Below are 20,620 nucleotides of genomic sequence, written 5' to 3' on the forward strand. Positions count from 1 at the left end.
CTAAATTCTGTAAATAAAAACATTTTGCTACAAAATACCACACTGCTTGAGTATAATATGCATTTATTGAAAGCTTCTGGAGTGGGTTCAGGTTTTTCAATGTATTCACCTGATAGATTCAACAGACCTCTACAAAGTAACTACATTTCTATTAAGAAAAACACAAGCACATAAAATGAATGGAATTTGCAGCTTATAGAAGATACACTAAATACATATTTTATATAAGCCTTTGTAGAAAAAGAATAGAATGGGTGTATCAGACAGAAATAAAGAGTTTAAAATAGAAAAATCAGATTTGTTTCAGACACTAGGCATACTGCTGACGACTAACCAAACTCAATTGTTCAGATAGGAGAAAAGTTGCTGGTGTGACTTCAGTTCTCAATAAAGGGAAACAAAACGCATCCAGTTAACTATTAAGTCCTGTGTCAGATTATGTAAACTATAATCTATATATATTGTCACACACGTGCGCATGGAAGGCAGCTAAAGGGCTTGCGTAAGGGCAGTTCCGAGACATACCGGGATGTGGCAGAGTGCACTGACTATTTTTCTCCCTTGCCTGCAGACCATTCACGGGAGATTCCACCTGGTCCTCTTGATGTCACTTCCAGGACTGAGCCTATGGAGAGAGTACTTGCCAGCTCCGGCCCCTATGATGTCACGTCCGGGCTTAAACCTATGGCTGCAGACCTTCATTAGCCCAACCCCTTTGACTTCACTTCCTGTGTTCCCCTTTAAAAGCCTCCACCTTTTCCCTATTTTCTCAGTTCTGTTTTGTGCACATCAGTGCTGTATATAATTTTACGACTTTGCGGCCAGGATACCAATTATATGGGTGGCTGCCCCAAAACGTTTTATGTCTCAGAGTCAAGTTTGTGACAATATATATATATATATATATATATATATATATATATATACTGTGTATATATATATCTATCTATCTATATCATTGTATGTGTGTATGTATGTATGTTCCAGCATCATTTCCAAATGAATGGAGCGATATTCATGAACCTTGGTATACATGTTTCTCATTGGTCGACTGAAAATACTGTACAGTGAAATCAACCCTAACCCACCCCCTTCTGGGTAGAGTGGGGGATGATCTTGAGGTCTTGTATGCATGTGTCAGGGATGCCAGGGGTGACGACCCGGCCGGGACACCTTTAGGGACAGGAAGAGGGTCTACGCCCGCCCTGGATCACGTGGGGGCCGCCACCCTGGTTGCTTTGGGGGAACCTATAGGGGCCCGAGGTCACCGCCAGGGGGCGCCCCGATGCCTTTGGAGCCCTGGACCTCAGCACTTCCGCCACACCAGGAAGTGCTTTGGGGGAAGAGAAGAAGGGACACCCGGAGAGCTTCCGGGAGTACAGCCGGCACTTCCGCCACACAGGGGCGTGTCAGCGGGTGATTGCCAGGGAGCACCTGGAACACATCTGGGTGTGAATAAAAGGGACCGCCTCCCTTCATTCGAGGCTGGAGTCGGGTGGAGGCAGGACAAAGCAGGAGAAGAGAAAGTAGAGGTGGCCCAAAGAAAGGCATTGCGTGTTGGCCAGGACTTTGGGGGGTTTGTGTGCACTTTGGACTGTGTAAATAGTTGTAAATAAACGTCTGGTGGTGACTTTACAACATGTCTGCCTGTCTGTGCCCGGGTATCGTTCACACATGTTATCATCCAGTTGACACTTGGATCAAACACCAGAGGTTGAACTGGAGGTGACTGCCAGCATTCGTTATGTTTGAGCATCAACGTGCTCTTGTTGCTTTTGAAATTAAATAGAGTTGACTGGTTCTGAGCGTCAACTGGATGGTAAAATACATACGAGATCGCAAGACAAACACATTAGTGAGTGTTCATTGTTTGTTAATTTATTTTTATTTTTAAACTTGTGTCAGCTAGTCAGAAATACATTTGAAGACTACATGGATGTACAGCTCAAACTGCTACTAAAACAAGCATTAGACAGCAGAATGAGAACTGTTTCAATGATTATACCATAAAATATAACTATAACCAATATGGCTTTAAAAGAGGAAGATATTGCAAAACCAACGTTAGACTCTTCCTAAGAGTACAAGAGTAGAGGACAAAAACAAACAATGCAACATAATTTACTTAGACCTAGAGAATTAAGAAGTTTACATGTTTTTAAAGAATTTACATTGGCATGTTTTCACACCGAAAGTTAGCTCAGAATTTAGAAGCATCAGATTTTAAAGAAGATCTCAGAGGAACATAAAGAGTTCACATAAGAGGCAAATATGTCCATATAAGATGAGGACATCAGTGCAGTATTTGGACTATGACCCTTTGCAATTTATACTAATGACATTGATTGTGTTTGTTGGTGTAAGACTGAAATTTGCCTATGACATCAAAATTGGATAAATGGCAAGCACTGAGAAGATCCCAAAGATGAGTCAAACAGATATAGACAAAATTATGCAAACATTTGGGAAATGGATTTCAAAGTAGACACCAAGACAGACAAACATCGATAAAAAAAAAAAAAAATGTAATGGGTGACACTAAACAATGGGAAGCGATCTCTAAAATGGACTTGGAGTTTACTTTGATGCAGAGTTTGTCCAGAAAATGTACAGGTAAATAAAATGTTAAAAACTCTTAAATAATGCTAAAGAAAATGTATGCTCAACTTAGATGCACTAGTGAGGCTACATCTGGAGTACTTTGTGAAGTTGAAATCAACAAATTACAAAAAGACATACTGTAGAGGCACTTGAAGCTGTGCAGAGAACAATAATCTCATACATCCCAGGTCTAAAGAACATGTCCTACTCTGACAGACTTGAGGGCAATTAAAAACACATGCAGACTCCTAACAGGCTGCTATCTGGCTCGAAATATATCCTTGGCTGCAGATGTTTAAGACAGCAGTGCTAATAAATGTACCACTTTGCCAATGGTAATTTAGAATTTATAAGCTAAATATTTTTGACCATATATTTCCAGAAAACTTACACAGTGTTGATTATCAAGTTCCATATACATCCTTCAAAAGGAGAAATATTTCGAAGTACTCCAGGTTGGATATAAGAGGGAACACCTCCAAGGAATAGCTTATTCATGATTATGGGCTGATCACTGGGCATTCTGTGCTGCATCTTTGGTTTCTCATCATCTACTTGCACTGTAAATAGCCTGCAAATACAAATTTTAAAGAATTTAGTTCAGTTATACATACATATACACGTAGTGTTTCTAAAGAAATCTTCTAAAATTATTTTGTAAAATACAGTACTATGAAATCCGTTCTGACACTTGGTTTGGCACCCAAATGCCCTTAATTAAACAGGGACTAAGCATAGCATAATTAACATACTAGTCTAGAACCGCATTATAAAGGAAAAAAAAACTGAATCAGACATAGTCATTGATTTAAAAAATTTCAGTGTGATTACTCAGACATTTATAGATTCAGGTAAATAAAAAAAACTGTGCACATCGACTTTTAAGAACACAAGCCTGGAACAAGTTAAGTTGAGAAATATGCCTTTCATGAGAAGATTATGTGACATTTTAGGTTAGTTAATAGCTAATTAGGTAGAATGAATGTTTTTTCTTTTTTTTATCCACTTTTTCTATGTCTTTGAACAAAGGCTGCTCCCTAAAAGGTATGGCATAACTTGTGTTTAACAACTTCAAAAATGGTTTGTTCCGTTCTAGTCTAAATGTCTATTTAAAACAGCTCCCTGAATAATTTCTGGACAAGATCAGGATGTTCTGCAACCACCTTAGATCACAGGTGTTACCAAGAGTGATGGTCTCCTCACAAGATTTGAAAAGGTGGCTTAATCTTTCAAAATGCCATGCTGGACTAAGCTGTATAATAGGTGCACCAGTTGAACTGTCTATGTTAATAAATAAATAAATAATGTGAAACTTGTGTTGTAAAGGCCAGATCAAGTATTAATAGCATTTTGCGAATCCATTCAACATTCTATGTCTGGACAAGATTCTTACAACCAATGTATCAACAATGTACATTTATTTCTGTGCAACAGTGTGAGGATATTGATTAAATGGTTCCACATTAAATGCTCAGTTGCTTCTTTAATACAAGTACATTGAGTCTGTTGAGATTTCACCTCTCTTTTGAGTCACTGAAATACAAGTTCTGTTCTCAACTGTATCCACAGAAAAACTCTACAATACAGTGTGATATGGTTATCTCTGTGTGATACAGCAATTACTGAAGAAATTGCTTCTGATAAATTGCTAGCTGGCACTTCTTACCCTTTTTTTCTTTCTATTTTGATAGAGTGATCCCTGCCATCATGAAGAGCTCCCTCCTCCGGTTTCCTCATTACTCTACGAGGATCTCGGGAACCAGTGTAAACAAGAACTTCCAGACGGCCTTTGTTCAGCAAGACGGCACAGTAAGGCTGGCAATTATAATAATATGACAAGTACAAATTTATATACTGTATATACCCCAAAAAGTCTAATATCAAAGAGACAAAATACAAGTGAAACACAAAATTTGCTGTAGCAAATATTCATGTAAAGAGTACAGTAACAATTTTTTAATTCTGTTATATCACTACTTTTTTAAATATGTGTACACACTATATAAAATTCACATTACTTTTCATTTTCTGTGCTGGCTGTCTACCTGCATTAATCAGTTTAGTGCCTCACAGCACATGGATTTGGATTGAAAAGCAGAGTTATCGATGGAAAGTGGTACTTTTAGAATGTTACGCGTTTATAATATGGAATACTTCCAAGCACATTTGAAATTCCTATTGTCAATAGAGAAATAATCAAACATGCATGGTTTAGTCAAAGAGCTATTTGCAATGCAAATATGTGCAGAGGTAAATAAGGTAAAATAATCAAAGGCCCAAATATTTGCTTTATTTTTGAATCTACAAAAGTTTTAATAAATTCATATAATAACACTGTTTGAGTTTAGTAATACAAACAATTGTCCTAAATGAATATAAAATGACCTGAATGAATATTAATATACATTTACATGGCCAAATACATATTAAAATGTATTTCCTCCAGAGCAATGTTTGACTTTTCTAACTGTAATTGAACTGGTTACCTGACCAGCTTGCCTGCGTTTCCTCCTTGGTTGTACTGGAACACCCCCACTGCCAAATAAAATGATTCCAGTGTCGTTATTTGTTGCAAAGGATAAAGTTATCTCACTGCCCACATCAAAGGAGAATGGCTTCACTTCCAAATATCCAGACTTAGAAAAGCTGACAGTGTTTATATTCTGGTAAAGAGAATACAAAGAAATAATAATTTTTTGCTTGAATGCTTGAACAATCGCAAAATTACAAAACAGAACATTCTAAAACCCACTTAATCCAATTTAGGATCGCACAAAACCAGAACCTATTTCATCAGCATTGGGTTTATGGGCATATGCCCATTCCCAGGTCTAGTCATCATATACTAACACTCACCTAGATCCAACGTTAATTTAATGATTAATCTACTTTGCACATATTTTGGATGTGGGAAGAAATCTGGAGTACCTGGTAAAAGCCTACATAAACCTGTGAGGAATGTGTAGATGTGAACCCAAGGAACTGGATCTATGAGGCAGAGGTAGTGCTATAGTCAAGACCACCATTTCCGAGTCAAGGACAAGTTTAAGATCACAGCTAGTCAAGAGCAAGTCAGGATTGAGTCCGAGCAGGGTTAAAACCAAGATAGGACCAAGTTCAAGTAATAGCAAGTGAGTCAAAACCAAAACTAAAACAAAAAACAAATGGAGTCCTTGGTCGCTCAATGCAAGTGAGTTAGATGAGGGCACTCGTGTGCAAAGAGATCATACATAAGAGAACAGCACATTCCTCCAAATGATTTAAGTATAGTATATTAACCAAGAACTAAACAAATAATTTTCTGTAAACAAATGGAAGAGGAAAGCAATTATGTACAGTATAATATAAGAGTGAATTGACTGAACTAATATTATCTGCAGATTATTATTGTTAAAAAAAAAAAAACATTATCGACATGCTCTTAAACAGTGTTTGAACTAATTACCACAAGAAAGGTGCAGCTCCCCCAACTGTCATAAATATAGCATGGGTTTAGAAAGGGCAGCGTATCTGATATGAGAGGAGAAGACTGCAGCTTCTGGGACCGTGCTGTGGTATGCAGTTGCAACTGGGCCTGAAGAGGCGAACTGTACCCCAAATAACAATGGCAGGGCAGGATTGCACTTTGCATTGTGCTCAAAGACTTACTTAATGGTATAACATACAACAGACTCGACTGAGGTTACGGTTTAATTATTAGCGCACAAAGAGTTGATTTTGTTTCCGCATATCTTCAGTTTGGAATTTTAATCTTTAAGATAAGTATCAATATTTGTATTCCTGATATGCAGTAAAGTTGTTCATTTTCAAGTTCTTAGTTATTTCTATAATTGTAATTAATTACTGGGCTTTAAATAATATTAATAGCTAGAAGGAAAACTTATTTCAGTTGTTTTTCTCCTTTCACACGTTAATATTGATATCTATTTTATGATAGTATTGGTCATTTTGTATCAATAGTTATTTTTCCTTTGGCAATTATTTGGATCTACTGTATTGGACATACTATGAAAATTTTATGTTTAAAAAAAATAAAACAACACCCTGTTACAGACCCTCCATTATTAAAACACCTCAATTCCTGCCCTTTGTACATCACTTGTCTTGGAGTCTGGTATGCATGAAAGCTATAGGGCTGTCACAACCCTGTGTAAGCTACATTTTTAATTACATGGCATTGTAAAGTACTGTTAAAAAGCATGTATTTAATGTAGTCTACTAACACATGTACAGTAATTCCATTCCTTTATCACTGTTAAAGGCTCCAACTTTCATGTCAGTCAACTTCGTCTGTTGTCTAACTTGTACTTATTTAATTTGGCCTAAATGGTATTTCATAATGAGAACCACCAGGATGAAGTGAAGTACAATGAGATGCCCAGTCCATCAGCCTAGGATAGTTTATAGTCATAGATTAAAGCAACATATAGATTTTAAGTGTAGAAGCAAACCAAAACACTTAGAATAAGTGACCGAGCCATGAATTGAATTCAGGTCACTGGGCTTGTGAAATAACAGCAATAACTACCGTGCCAGTGTATTTCTCTGCTCTAAATCATTCCAGATTTAACAAACACAAGAGTCAGCTTATACAAGTGACTTGCATGAGGCAACTTATCATTAAGTCAAGATGATAATATTTCAATAAAAATAGCGCATAGGTATAAACTAAAGAGTAAAAGTCAACAACAACATCTATTCTAAAATGAGACCATGTTATCATTAGTTTTAGTTTATATGTTGATATATCCATCCATCCATTACCCAACCCGCTATATGCTAACTACATGGGTTACGGGGGTCTGCTGGGTATAAGTAATATTGTTAATGTCGATGTAGTTCAAGGATTGTGGCGTAAAACATCAGCAGCTATGCTAACATCAATTCTGAGGTGAAGCCGTAACCAACTGGAGTTAGACCTGGCAAATACTCTATGATTTGAACCATTAAATGAAGAATAGAAGAGTACTTTAAGGCTTGTTCAAGAATGCTCAAATAGTCTACATGAAGTACTGCACTAAAAGATTTAAGAGCCTTACCACTACAAAGTCATCAGTAGTGTACTTCTGAATGCCTTAAACATATATACTGTACTTGACATCGATCATGGACAAATCTATTTCTCACTATAACTATTGTGCTTTTTTTTGAGAGCAGAGGGAAAAAACGCTAAATCAACGGGAAAAGAACATCAAAATGACTCTTCCTTATCTCCCATTATTATTATTATTTACACAGCATGAAAGAACAAGAAAGCTCAGTAGATTGTTTTCTGCTTTATATGTTTTTGTACTGCAGTGAGGATCAGAAGTATAGAAATATCACAGTTTATTTAAAGAAATCTTCCAGATTTTGAAGGCATGCATGCTAGGTTAATTGGCAACTCTAAGTTGACACTGTTTGCGAGTGGGGTGCCCAATTCCTGGCGCACAATTGCTGTTGCTAGGATTGGCTCCATTACAATATATGATACCAAGGCTGCCAGTTTTAGTACACAGAAAACTAGCCTAATTTTGTTTTTATTTAATATTACTATTCCATATAATAATTCAGATTCTATCACTGTAACAAAGTGCTAGAAAAAAATCTTGAAGACTGTTTATATAAGCTCCACAACCTTGTGTTTTGAAAAATAAATAAAAAATTGGTTTAATAGACTTATGGAATAGGCTAGCTTCATCTCATATTGCAAAAGTAAACTGTTAACTCAGTGTACATTGTGCATGTGTCAGTTTGAATGTCATCATACAGTAAGATCAAATCTCATGACAACTCTGGAAATGCCATTTGCTGTATTATAACAGTGGAATTGTGGATTTGTTCCAGTCCTTCTGCTATGGAGATTTCAGGTCAAGGCTTATTAATATTATCCTACAATGGAGAATTCATATTTTCTGGTAAATTACAAGTAAACAACAAATATATCAGATAATACAATAAGCCACAGGGGAACTCACTATGATATATATGGACATTTTATGAATTCATTAATCCATTAGTTCTTCTAAAGTTACACTTCACCATAAAATCAAAAGAAAAAATTGTCTTCCATATCTTACTGTTTGTATTCACATTACTGGATTATATCACCTGTCAGATTGCTAAAATGGAATTTATACTAGAGAAATATCATATGCATTCACACGGCAGCATACAGTATGTAACATCAGAAAAGGACACAACTTCTCTACAGAATCCTCCAAAAAAGGAAGAGAAAGGTTAAAAAAAATCATAATTTGATTAAAAATCATAATTCAAAATCTTTTAAGTACAAAACGTTGGCCCATTGCTGTCTGTAAAGTTCAGATTTGTACATTCTGGTATGCCATACTTTAAACTAGCAGTGTAATTACCTAGTCAGGGGTAACATTTATAGCATGACAGTAACCAGATCAATGGCCAAGAGAAGCACCCAAGCATGCTTTTCAGTTCGTCTTTGTCTTTTGTGGAGGATTTATCTTTTTAATTGGTACAATTAATTTAATTGGTTTCTTTACCATTGTCACACACATGCCCATGGGAGGAAGCTAAAGGGCTCAAATGAAGGTAATTCCACCCCAGACCAGGGGGTGGCAGAGTGTGCTAACGTTTTCTCTGTTTCCACTGCAGACCAATTATGGGAAATTCCACCTGGCCCCTATGACATCATTTCTGGTCCCGGGACCAAAGATGCCACTTCTGGTCCCAACGATGTCACTTCCTCCAGCCTTCCTTTAAAACCGCCATCTTTGCCTCAGTCAAGTCAGTTCTGTATTGGACTCCAATCTGTACACTATTGTGCAATCAATTTATCATTTTGCATTTGGGATCAAGTATACGGGAGGCTGCCCCAAACCTTTTTTGTGGCTCTTCGACTATTCTTTGACACCATATATAATATTTTCAAGACTCTTTAAAAATTGTAATTACACAAAGATGTGCACACTCAATGATAAAATGCATTTTTATTCCAGGGCTGAGGGCACCATCAAATCTGACAGTTTATCCACATGACATAAATAACACTGTAATTTTTGCTCAGTGTGGAAACTATTAGCTGCCACTTATCAGTCTGAGGAATTCTGCTGACATTCGGCCATTGATCTTTGGCCTTTCCTTAAATCGGTCTACCATTAAAATAGGGTCTACTACCACATGGCAACCCATCTACTACACACACAGATATTGGGCAAGCATTCTAACCAACCCGTGTTGCTTATTTTATGTATGGCCTGTTACTCTTCTATGGAGGACTGTTCCCCCATCAACATACAAGGAGTCTGGGCTGAGATGTGATAATTCTAAAAAAAAGTACCTCATGTACAGAGCTGAGTAAAACTGTTGTGTTAATCACGTGTGGTGTCATGATTACTTGGAAAAACTCAGAGCAAAATCAGCATTACAGGAGAGACTTCCAAAATAGTTTCCAGTCATCTTTTCTGTTCAACACCACAGCATTTGGGAATGAAAATGCATGTGTCCCAGCATATACATGCTAAACTAGAAGAAACTCCACTGTGAAGTCCCCCAATCACTGCACTCCTCCATTGTGTACATAAACAGGCCTCTGACCCACAGAACACAGTGGCTGCAGTTTAGAGCTATGAGCCACAGAATTACAAAGGCAAGCAAAGCACATTCTCAAAATGGTAACTGCACATGTCTGTGGCGAATATGAGTGCAAGAAAAAGTTACCTAGAATTACACCACAAAGTGGCTGCTTTAATTCAAGGAGCTATTAATTCATCATCGTCCGAGGAGTCTGCATCTCACGTGTCTACTCTAAAGACACTCATTTTAACCAATAAAAAATTATGAAAACATGATTAAATAAATGCTTGAAGAAAAAAGAAACAAAATGTATTTGTTTTACGACACATTAACTTACTTATGCTCACACCTCATTTTGTTACTATTTATTTATTGTCACATGTTACAGTCTGCGGCGAGCTGGCACCCTGCCCGGGAATTTGTTCCTGCCTAGTGCCCAGTGTTGGCTGGGATTGGCTCCAGCAGACACCTGTGACCCTGTAGTTGGGATATAGCGGGTTGGATAGTGGATGGATTGATGGATGGATGTTACAGTATAGTTATTTATTAGCATATTTATTTTATTTTTATTTTTTTCTGAAATATTCCTCTATAGTCATCCAATGTCGAATTGCAGACAAGACAGTTCATGAAAAAGTAGCCCTGACATGATAGAAAGCCCTAACCTGGCATACTCATGTTAAGATAGTTGTAAGGCTCCATATTTATTGTGTTTTGTTTTGTTAGTTTCTGCCATCATATGAGGGATTCATGGAACATATTCTATTGCAATTACTCCTGCAAAATGCATCAGACATTGTGGAAAAAGTGGCTTACTAATTAATGTCTTTTTGGGCAATGCGCTGAAACCAAGAAATGTTTTCATCCGTACCCAACAGGTTGCCACGGATACTGTGGATTGTCAACAAACTAATTATCACAACAGATGACACAAATGTCAGTATATGCCTCATGAGTTGTGGCAACCCATTATTTAGATAGACAACAATAAAAGAAAAAAGTAATATGCCCAAAAACACCTGTACTCATACACACTAACTGCTCTTAGCTTATTATTGACAATGCAATCCAGGGTCATTGCTACCAGTCTAGGTTTTTTGTGTACTTAATGCTATGAATTTTATGGCTTTACAAAATTAATCTTTTTAAAATGAACATGGAATTCACAGAAGCAGAACAGGATATATAATGCCCTAAATAATTGGATAGTTCAAACAATTTTCAAAAAAGAAAAACCGTACAATACAATTACACCATACAAAACCGTGCAAAAAAGAAACCGTACAATACAATTACAAAGGAAATTGACATTCAGAGTAGGAAAGTTTATGGGACAACTTTGACCACAAGATATTTTTAAATTCCTTTTATGGACTGAGTTGTATGCTTATCTTTTAAATATTTTTCTCATTTATTTTCATTTTAATGATTTTGTCAGGAACAGAGCATAATTAAATGTATAATGTTTATTTTAATATTTTGTAAAATAGTTAATTTTTTTTTCTTTTTTACACTCACCTCCACTGAGCATCCTTTTGTAAGGCCTGTGTAATCAGAGCTACTTAACAAGTTGTAAGGTGTCCTTGAAATTTCAATGTCTTTGAAACAGCCAGAAAATTTCTTTAGGGTTACTTCGGCTCTGTGAAGAAACAAAAAATTTTGAGACAACTTTTAGACATTTTCAGAAACAAGGTTAATTGTAAATTGCATGTCTACCATGTCTGTTTACTTTCAGCCATATTCTGTATTCATAGGAATTACTTATGAACACTTTGAAATCACTTCAGTGTTTTTTATCCAGCGCTTATTGACTCACCAGTAACAGAAAACCCCAACATATAACATTCCATTGGACATATCTTGATGTCTAGTTATACAAGATCTTTTGCCCCCTAAACCCAAACCACTAATATTTAGGACATTTTCGGACTATATTTTCTGCAGGAAATTATACCCTTATGATAAACATCTGACAATCAATAGGTGTCTTTAGCAAAATAATTAGAAGGACTGAAGGTGTACATGCCACATCAGCTGACTCCATAAGTTCACCTCTTAATGGGATATGAGGGGTAAAAGTTGTTCCTTTTCACAAAACCTGAAAAAATCAGGATTTTAATACAGGCCTGTGGAGTGTTGTTTGATGCTATTTCATGGTTGCAGATCTTAAATACTGCGGTGGACTGGCGCCCTGCCTGGGGATTTGTTCCTGCCTTGCGCCCTGTGTTTGTTGGGATTAGCTCCAACAGACCCCTGTGACCCTGTAGTTAGGATATACCGGGTTGGATAATGGACGGATGGAGATCTCAAATATGATAATATATTTAATATTCAATTATTCACTGGTGGTCCTAGCCTTCTAAGAACCACACCCAGAAGGTTAAAAATGACTATCGTCAAACATAAGTATGCGAAGTATCATTTTAGACTATTTCAAGGTTAGTGATTATGAATCTATTATTTTAGATTTTTGATAATTTATTAGGGGTATGTGGCCTCATGCATAACGTTGTGCATAGAATTCACACAAAAACATGGTGTACGGACAAAAGTGGAAATGTACATAAGCACAAAAAATCCAGATGTATAAATCTGTGTGTATGCCACTTTCCAGAAACTTCCCCTTCATAAATCCCAATGAACATGAAATTTCACGCACATGCACATGCCAATAGCCACACCCTAAGTCCTTTCTGATTTAATACACAAATCAATACAAATAGCCTCTTTTCTTTAGTGTTTTGTTAAAAGACAATGGTAAAGCCATATGGTAAAAAAAAATTTCAGTGAATACGAAGTGGAGGCTTAAGCAGTGGTATAAGCAACAAAGGGGAAATGATGAAGTGATATAGAGTGGTGGAGACAATCAAAAGTTCAAGTTCAGAAAGTCGTGCAGTGCCCAAAACAAAACAGAAGTGGTCAGATATCAAAGTCAATGTAAAAAACGAGTTGCAGCCCACCATCTGTTTATTCTGATTCATACAACATTACAAACGCTGACCCCCTTGCTGAGGATGCAAATCCACGTGGTGATGCTGCTGCTGCACACACACCTCTGCCTCAGAAACCACCAGGCAGCATTCTGTCTGTGTGCTGACAGGCGTTGTTCTGGAGTCATAAAATGCAGTAGTTGATGCTGTAAGAGATGTGGCCAATTAACTAAGGAATTCAGGGGCTGTGCTATGTAATGTTGACAACAAATTAAATGACCTGGTTAAAAAATAAATGCTACATCTGATTACCTGTTTTTACATTCTGCTAATTACATTTAAATGAAGTTGTAATGCTATCCAATGCACAATACAACCCACTTTCTGTGGACTATAGAGTGGAAAAGCTTTCTATTTACATAATCAAATTCATTCTCTGAAGGCCTTTATAGTGTAGCATTGGCGCCGAGTGCCACAACGGATTGATTCTCTGCTTTTTACATGGATCTTTTCTGGTGACTCGCTATCCTTAAAAGGACTGCTTGTATTTTATAACATTAAAACAATCTAGACGAGAACAGGCCATTCAGCCCAACAAAGCTCGCCAGTTCTAGCCACCTAATTCTTCTAAAAAAACATCAAGTCTAATTTTGAAAGTTTCTAAAGTCTTACTGTCTACCACACTACTTGGCAGCTTATTCTAAGCATCTATGGTTCTCTGTGTAAATTAAAACTTACTCATTTTTGTGCAAAATTTAACCTTAACAAGTTTCCAACTGTGTCCTTGTGTTCTTGATGAACTCATTTTAAAATAACAGTCTCAATCCACTGTACTAATTACCTTCATAATTTTAAACCCTTCAAGCAGATCACCTCTTAATCTTCTTTTGCTTAAACTGAAAAGGCTCTGCTATTTTAACCTTTCTTTATTCCCTTTAGCCCTGGAATCAGCCTAGTCGCTCTTCTCTGGAACTTTTGTTGCGCTGTTACGTCCTTTTTTTAGCCTGGAGACCTAAACTGCGCACAGTACTCCAGATGAGGCCTCACCAGTACATTATAAATCTTGACCTTAACCTCCTTGGACTTTTATTCCGCACATTGTGCTATGTAACCTAACATTCTGTTTGCCTTCTTAATGGCTTCTGAACACTGTCTGGAAATGATAGTGTAGAGTCCACTACACTTCTCATAAGGTGTACACTTGATTTTTAGGCATCCCATTGTGTATTCAAACCTAACATTTTTACTATGTGTAATTCTTCATATTTACTGACATTAAATTTAATCTGCAACAAATCTGCCCAAGCCTGTATGCTGTCCAAGTCCTTCTGCAATGATTTAACAGATTCCAAATTATCTGCCAGTTCACCTATGTTGGTATCATCTGCAAACTTAACCTGCATGTTACTTATATTGATATCCAAATCATTTATATATATATATTAAAAAAATAGCAGCAGCCCTAGCACTGACACCTGTAGAACACCTCTCTTAACATTGGGCAATTCTGATAAGATTCGTCACACCATCACCATCTGCTTCCTGTGTCTGAGGAAATTCGGCACCCATCTAAAAACATCACCCTTTGAACTCCAAGTTTCTATTTTGATGCCCACCGTCTCATGTGGCACCTTATCAAATATTTTCTGAAAGTCAAGATAAATAATATATCCTTTTGTTGCTTCAAAAACTTGAGGGAAAATATTCAGCCCATTTAATCTAAGCAGTACTTCTCCCATAAATTTCCAAATCCTTCAATACCTCCTTAGTAATCCTATTTACTGCTGAGAGGTTGTCCATCTGCTCACTTGTGAAGGCCTCAGAAAAATGGAAGTTTAGAGCGTCCGCTATTTCACTGTCTGTATCTTTTAATTTCCCTTTACTATATCTGATGCGCTTCACCTCCTCCTTGACTGTTCTTTTACTACTAAAATGTTGAAAGAAGGGTGGCACGGTGGCACAGTGGTAGCACTGCTGCCTCGCAGTTAGGAGGATCAGGTTCACTTCCCGGGTCCTCCCTGTGTGGAGCTTGCATGTTCTCCCCGTGTCTGTGTGGGTTTCCTCCGGGTATTCCGGTTTCCTCCCACAGTCCAAAGACATGCAGGTTAGGTGCATTGTTCCAAGTGTGTGGGTGTGTGTGTGTGCACCCTGTAGTGGGCTGGAGCCCTACCAGGGGTTTGTTTCCTACCTTGCGACCCTATAGCCTATATATCCTTTCCTACCTTGTGACCCTATAGTTGGGATATAGCGGGTTGGATAATGGATGTTGAATCTCTTAGGGCTGTATTTTGCCTTATCTGCTATATTCCTCTCCAACTGTCTTTTAGCCTCCCTGATATCCTTCTTAATGGTTGCCATCATGTTCTCATATGCTCTACAATTCACTTTGCAGTCATTAGTTTTATATGCTTTATAAAGCAGTGTTTTCCTTTATACCTTCTTTTTGTAACTCTTTATTAACCCATTGTGGATATTTTTCAAATTTCCCATTAATTCCAAATGTAGGTATGTATCTGTCCTACATTATTTTTATTTATTTATTTTTTTTTCTCCAGCCTCTGGAGTTTTTTTTTGTTTTTTCTGTCCACCCTGGCCATCGGACCTTACTTATTCTATGTTAATTAATGTTGGCCTATGTTTATTTTTTATTGTGTCTTCTATTTTTCTATTCATTTTGTAAAGCACTTTGAGCTACATTTTTTTGTATGAATATGTGCTATATAAATAAATGTTGATTGTTTGATTGATTGATTGATACATTACATGTAAAACATTTTTAAACCCATCAACTGCTTCTCAACTGTCTCCACATTTAAAAGCTTATCCAAGTCTATCCTCCTTAGACTTTGCCACATCTGCTCAAAATTTGCCCTACCAAAGTTAAACTTAACAATTTTAGTCTTTGCACTCAAAACACTGAGAACTATATTATATCATGGTCACTTAACCCTAGTGGTTCAATCAACTCTACACCCTCAATTCTATCTTGATTATTACAAAATACTAAATCCAGACAAGCTTCATCCCCCATTGGTGCTTTAAAAAACAATCACTGATTACTTCTAAAAGCTCCTGCTCTTCGGCTCCCTCATTTGCAAGGTTATTCCAGTTAATATTTGGATAATTAAAGTCCCACATGACTATATTATCCCCTTGTAAACTTGCCTTTTTAATATTACTAAAAAGATGTGTGTTGAAATTACTGTCTGCATTGGGTGGTCTATAACACACTTCCTAAAATAAGGCATCTTTTCCCTAATCCCAAAGCCACATGTCCTCACTGTCCAACTGGAGAGGACTTAAATTTAACCTCCTTAGTGTTAGACTCGAGCCTTACACAGGATGTGAAAGCCGTGCTAAAAACGTTAGTTCCAAGTGTCACTGTACAGATGCATCTTGTTTAAGCATTAGAAGTGAGAATCACTCAGGCTGTAAAAGTGCTGTCAGTACTGCTGTTCTTTGGAGAAATTATGTCTGAGTGCAGGTTTTCACAAGTTTTTCTGTACTTTACCAACAGTGAAGACTTTAATGAGAATACCCATCCAGCACCAAAAATGATTAAAATCTGGAAGATATACCAGGCCATGGTAGGAAAATTTGGAGTGTTTACATTCCGGACCGTGATGTCAGCATCAATGAAAGTCTCATGCCTTATAAGAGTAGACTATCATGGATACAGTACATCACGTCAAAAATAGCAAGATTTGTCATAAAGTTTGATGAGCTTTGTGAATCTGAAATGGGATTCATTTGGAATTCTGTTCTGCACACTGGGAAAGAGACAATGTTTGATCTGAAATACAATTGGTACAGCGTTGCTGTGTCATCGATGCTGACTATGATACATGCTCTGCTGGATCAAGATTGCTGTGCAACCATGGATAATTTTTATACTTCGCCAAAGCTATTTGGCTTGCTGCAAAGAAAGACCGACACATATGGAACAGTACGTCCCAACCATCGTGGCATGCCTGAAGACTTTGGCACAAGTAAAATTACAGCGAGGTATGCTAGTAACTTGGCAAAAGGATAGAGTGCTTGTGCTGAATTGGAAAGTCAAGAAAAATTTTGTCTTTTTACCACTGTACATAATGCAGCTAAGTCACTGTACAGGCAAAAAGCGACTAAGCAGATTACAAAGCCTTGTGCTGTGGTCGACTACAATAACATGATGGGTAGCGTAAGTTGTGCAGATCAAGAACTGAATTTTCTATCCTGTTATGCAGAGACCATGAAAGACATACTGTACTACAAAAAGAAATGACGTCATCTGATGGAACAGTGCATTTGGAATGCATTCATCTTATACAAACAAAAAGCTGGAGAAACTGTATCTCATGCAAACTTTACCTGCTAGCTTCTAGAACAAATCATTCACCCTCCACACTACCACTAAAGAGATGCGGTCTGCCCAGTACATTGGGGATCAATCCAGAGAGTCTTATTGGTAGACAATTTATTGATTATAAAGTATACCTCCAACAGAAAAAAACAGAATCCAACTTGTACCTGTACAGTGCGCTGTTCAAAAACTGATAAATCTGGAAAGAAAATATGAAAAGAAACACCCTATTATTGTCCCAACTATGATGTTGGATTGTGTCTTTTACCGTGCTTTAAGATTTACCACACAAAGGACTCATTTTGCGATTATATACTGTTTTGGCATCATTAGTATTATTAGTTATTATTATTTTTGTTATTATTGTTCATTTCATATTATAGTTTTTATTCATCACTACTATTATTATTTGTATCATTATTATACTTTTGAGATTTAATAAAAATGTAATTTTTCATGCCCCAAAAAAATGCAACGCTTTTTACATGTTAACAATGCTAAGGAGGTTAAACTCTGTTTGACATAAACAGCAACTCCACCTCCTCTTCTGTTCTGTCTATCCTTCCTAAAAATGTATTTCCTCCTATGTTACATTCATCCCTATCTTTGTTATTTAGCCAGGTTTACATTATTGTTATATCATATTTATGCTATGCTACATACAGCTGCAACTCACTTGACTTATTTTGATACTTCTGGCATTAAGGCAAGCTATTTTTAATGTGTTTCTCCTTCTATATTTAAACGTTGGGTTAGCATTTAAATTGCTGCACATTTTTATTTCTATAACATTGTTTATAATTTATAGTTGTAAACCTGGCTAGACCTGAACTCTCTGTCCCCCTCATTCCCTAGTTTAAACAACCCTCGACTAGCCTACTCATATGCCTCCCCAATACATTGGTGCCCCCTCTGGTTCAGATGTAACCTGTCATGGAGATACCTGTCTAATCTGTTCCAAAAGGAGTCCCAATGCCCCATAAACCTATATCCTTCTCCCCTGCACCAAGATTTCAGCCACACATTAAGCCTTCTTCTGGCGTGTGGCACAGACAGATCTTCAGAGAATATTACCTTGTCAGTTATGCTTCTCAGCCTGGTCCTTTGAATTTGGATCGCAGATCTGACAGACTACCCTTATGTATGTCATTTGTTCCAACATGGAAAATGTCAACCTTTACAACAAATGACTTCATAGCGAGCATAAGAAAGCTAAAACTAAAAAAACAAAAATTAAAAGAAAAAAAATCAAAAACTTAAAAGAAGAAAGCAACAAAACGGAATTCAACGCCCACACAAGAGAAAGTGAGGTGTTAAAGTGTGGAGATTGAATACTTGGCAAAATAGCATATTTTCTTTTATTTTGAGATTGTTTTCTAAAATAAAACAATATCTTATTTAGCAAAAACAAACTTTTGTTTCAGTGCTTTGGTATAAAATATCACAAACAACATAATATATAAGATTTATTTTCAGTAAAATTAAAGTTTTTAATACATTTGCAAGGCACTGTAAATCGTTTAATTTTTTATTTTTTTCAGTTATTTTTTCACACAATTTTATTTCAAACCAGGATTGCTGGGAACTGGAGCCTAACCAAAGAGTTTTGGATATAAGGAACAGGCACCTCTTTCATGTAAGGAAATAAGCAAAATCAATTCAAGATAGCATAAGTCTATCAAAATGTTTCTGGTACAGATTGTGTGTGTCTATGCACTTTGCATGTCTTCTGTTAATTTTTGGATGCTAAAAATGCTAACAAACTGATAATGAAGAACTATAGCAGGAATTTTCATTACAGGTGAAGCTTCATAGTTCACTGTAATCTGGTGTTAATACTGTAGGATGTTGTTTAATTTATCATTACTGTACACATATAGTTAGAAAGCAAGTATTGAGTATTACAATTCTGATAGTTATCATTCTGACTTTTATGTTAATATCACTCTTCATTATTATTGTTTGTGTTGGTGCCTGATTGGGGAAAAGAAAATGTAGCAAAAGCCATGGTGGAAAGAGCCTTTCTGCTTCCTTCTTGCCTCTTTCCTATAAATACTCAAGTGTCTCTAAGTCAGTTGGGTTAGCCCTTTCTGTCCATTTTACTCACTAGCTACCTACAAGACACTCTGCCTTAAAACGGATAAATCCCTAAACACTGCCATTACATTTCACACAAAATAAGAAAATAAAACTAACATTTTACCAATAACAACTAAAAAGTATACCAAAAATACTAGTATATATATTATTTGATTATGCTGAAAACTGAAAAGAGCTTTATACCGTATTTACTTGTGTACCACGCACCCTCGTGTAAGATGCGCACCCTAATTTTTACAAAGAAAATCGCGAAAATCGTTTTGCCCCATGTAAGACGCGCGTTGTGTTTGTATTGGAAGCGTATAGAGAGACAGCGCGAGCGAGAAAGAATGAGAGTGTGAGAGAGAGAGCGCGAGTGTGTGAGCAAGCAAGCAAGAGAGACAGAGAACGTGAGTGCACGAGGAAGAGAGCGAGAGAGAACGCGAGTGCGTGAGCATGCGAGCGAGAGAGCGCGAGTGCGCAAGAAAGCGAGCGAGCGAGCCCAAGCAGAAGAAGTAAATATTACAGAATTACATTTCCTCTTGTATGACGTGCACCTGGTTTTCTAATGCAAATTTTCAGGAAAAAATGTGCGCTTGGTACACGCGTAAATACGGTACTTTAAATCTGCCTAAAAAGAAAAGATAACAAAAGAAGATACATATTTTTTCACTAAACAAGAAAGGCATATACAGTAGTAGCTCTATTTACATCATTTACAAACACAACTGTTCACCCCGAAAGCAAATAAAATTAAAAATACCATTGGCCTGGTTTGTAACAGTGCACACTGTGTACTGATTTGGTACAGATAGTACACCTCATCTAACATTAGACAGATGCTGCAGTATCCATCTGATACAGATGATACAATATTACCTTCCTAGGAGAAACGTTTCATCAGCATCATCTGCGCCAATACTGGACACAAGGCAGAGAAAGAACTCCTCTCTTAAGCTGTAGCCCTAATTTCTAAAGGCATTTGTGCAGTTGGAGATAAGCCAGATCCTATAATTTTCACAAAGCATTGGATTGCCTGGATTGTGTACGTAGCTTATCATGGCATATGGTGATAACAATCAGTAGGAAAAATCCTTTCATGGTGGTGTTATGTTTTGAGTGCATAAAAGTGGAGATA

At 36.9% G+C, this 20,620-nt stretch overlaps 1 protein-coding gene across 8 annotated transcripts in view; it reads right to left on the reverse strand.

The window, feature by feature from the left end:
- lama2 (laminin, alpha 2) overlaps window positions 1-20,620 on the reverse strand; it is an 852,572-nt gene that overhangs the window by 39,319 nt on the left and 792,633 nt on the right. For all 8 annotated transcript variants that reach the window (XM_039747473.1, XM_039747472.1, XM_039747479.1 and 5 more), the window contains 4 exons: window positions 11,650-11,770; window positions 5,088-5,264; window positions 4,268-4,416; window positions 2,993-3,172 (listed from right to left, as the gene is read on the reverse strand). In XM_039747473.1, the coding sequence (XP_039603407.1) occupies window positions 2,993-3,172; window positions 4,268-4,416; window positions 5,088-5,264; window positions 11,650-11,770 (627 nt within the window). The remainder of the gene's footprint in view (window positions 1-2,992; window positions 3,173-4,267; window positions 4,417-5,087; window positions 5,265-11,649; window positions 11,771-20,620) is intronic.

Source organism: Polypterus senegalus, chromosome 3 (assembly GCF_016835505.1).
Source record: "Polypterus senegalus isolate Bchr_013 chromosome 3, ASM1683550v1, whole genome shotgun sequence".
Classification (NCBI taxonomy): Eukaryota; Metazoa; Chordata; class Cladistia; order Polypteriformes; family Polypteridae; genus Polypterus; species Polypterus senegalus.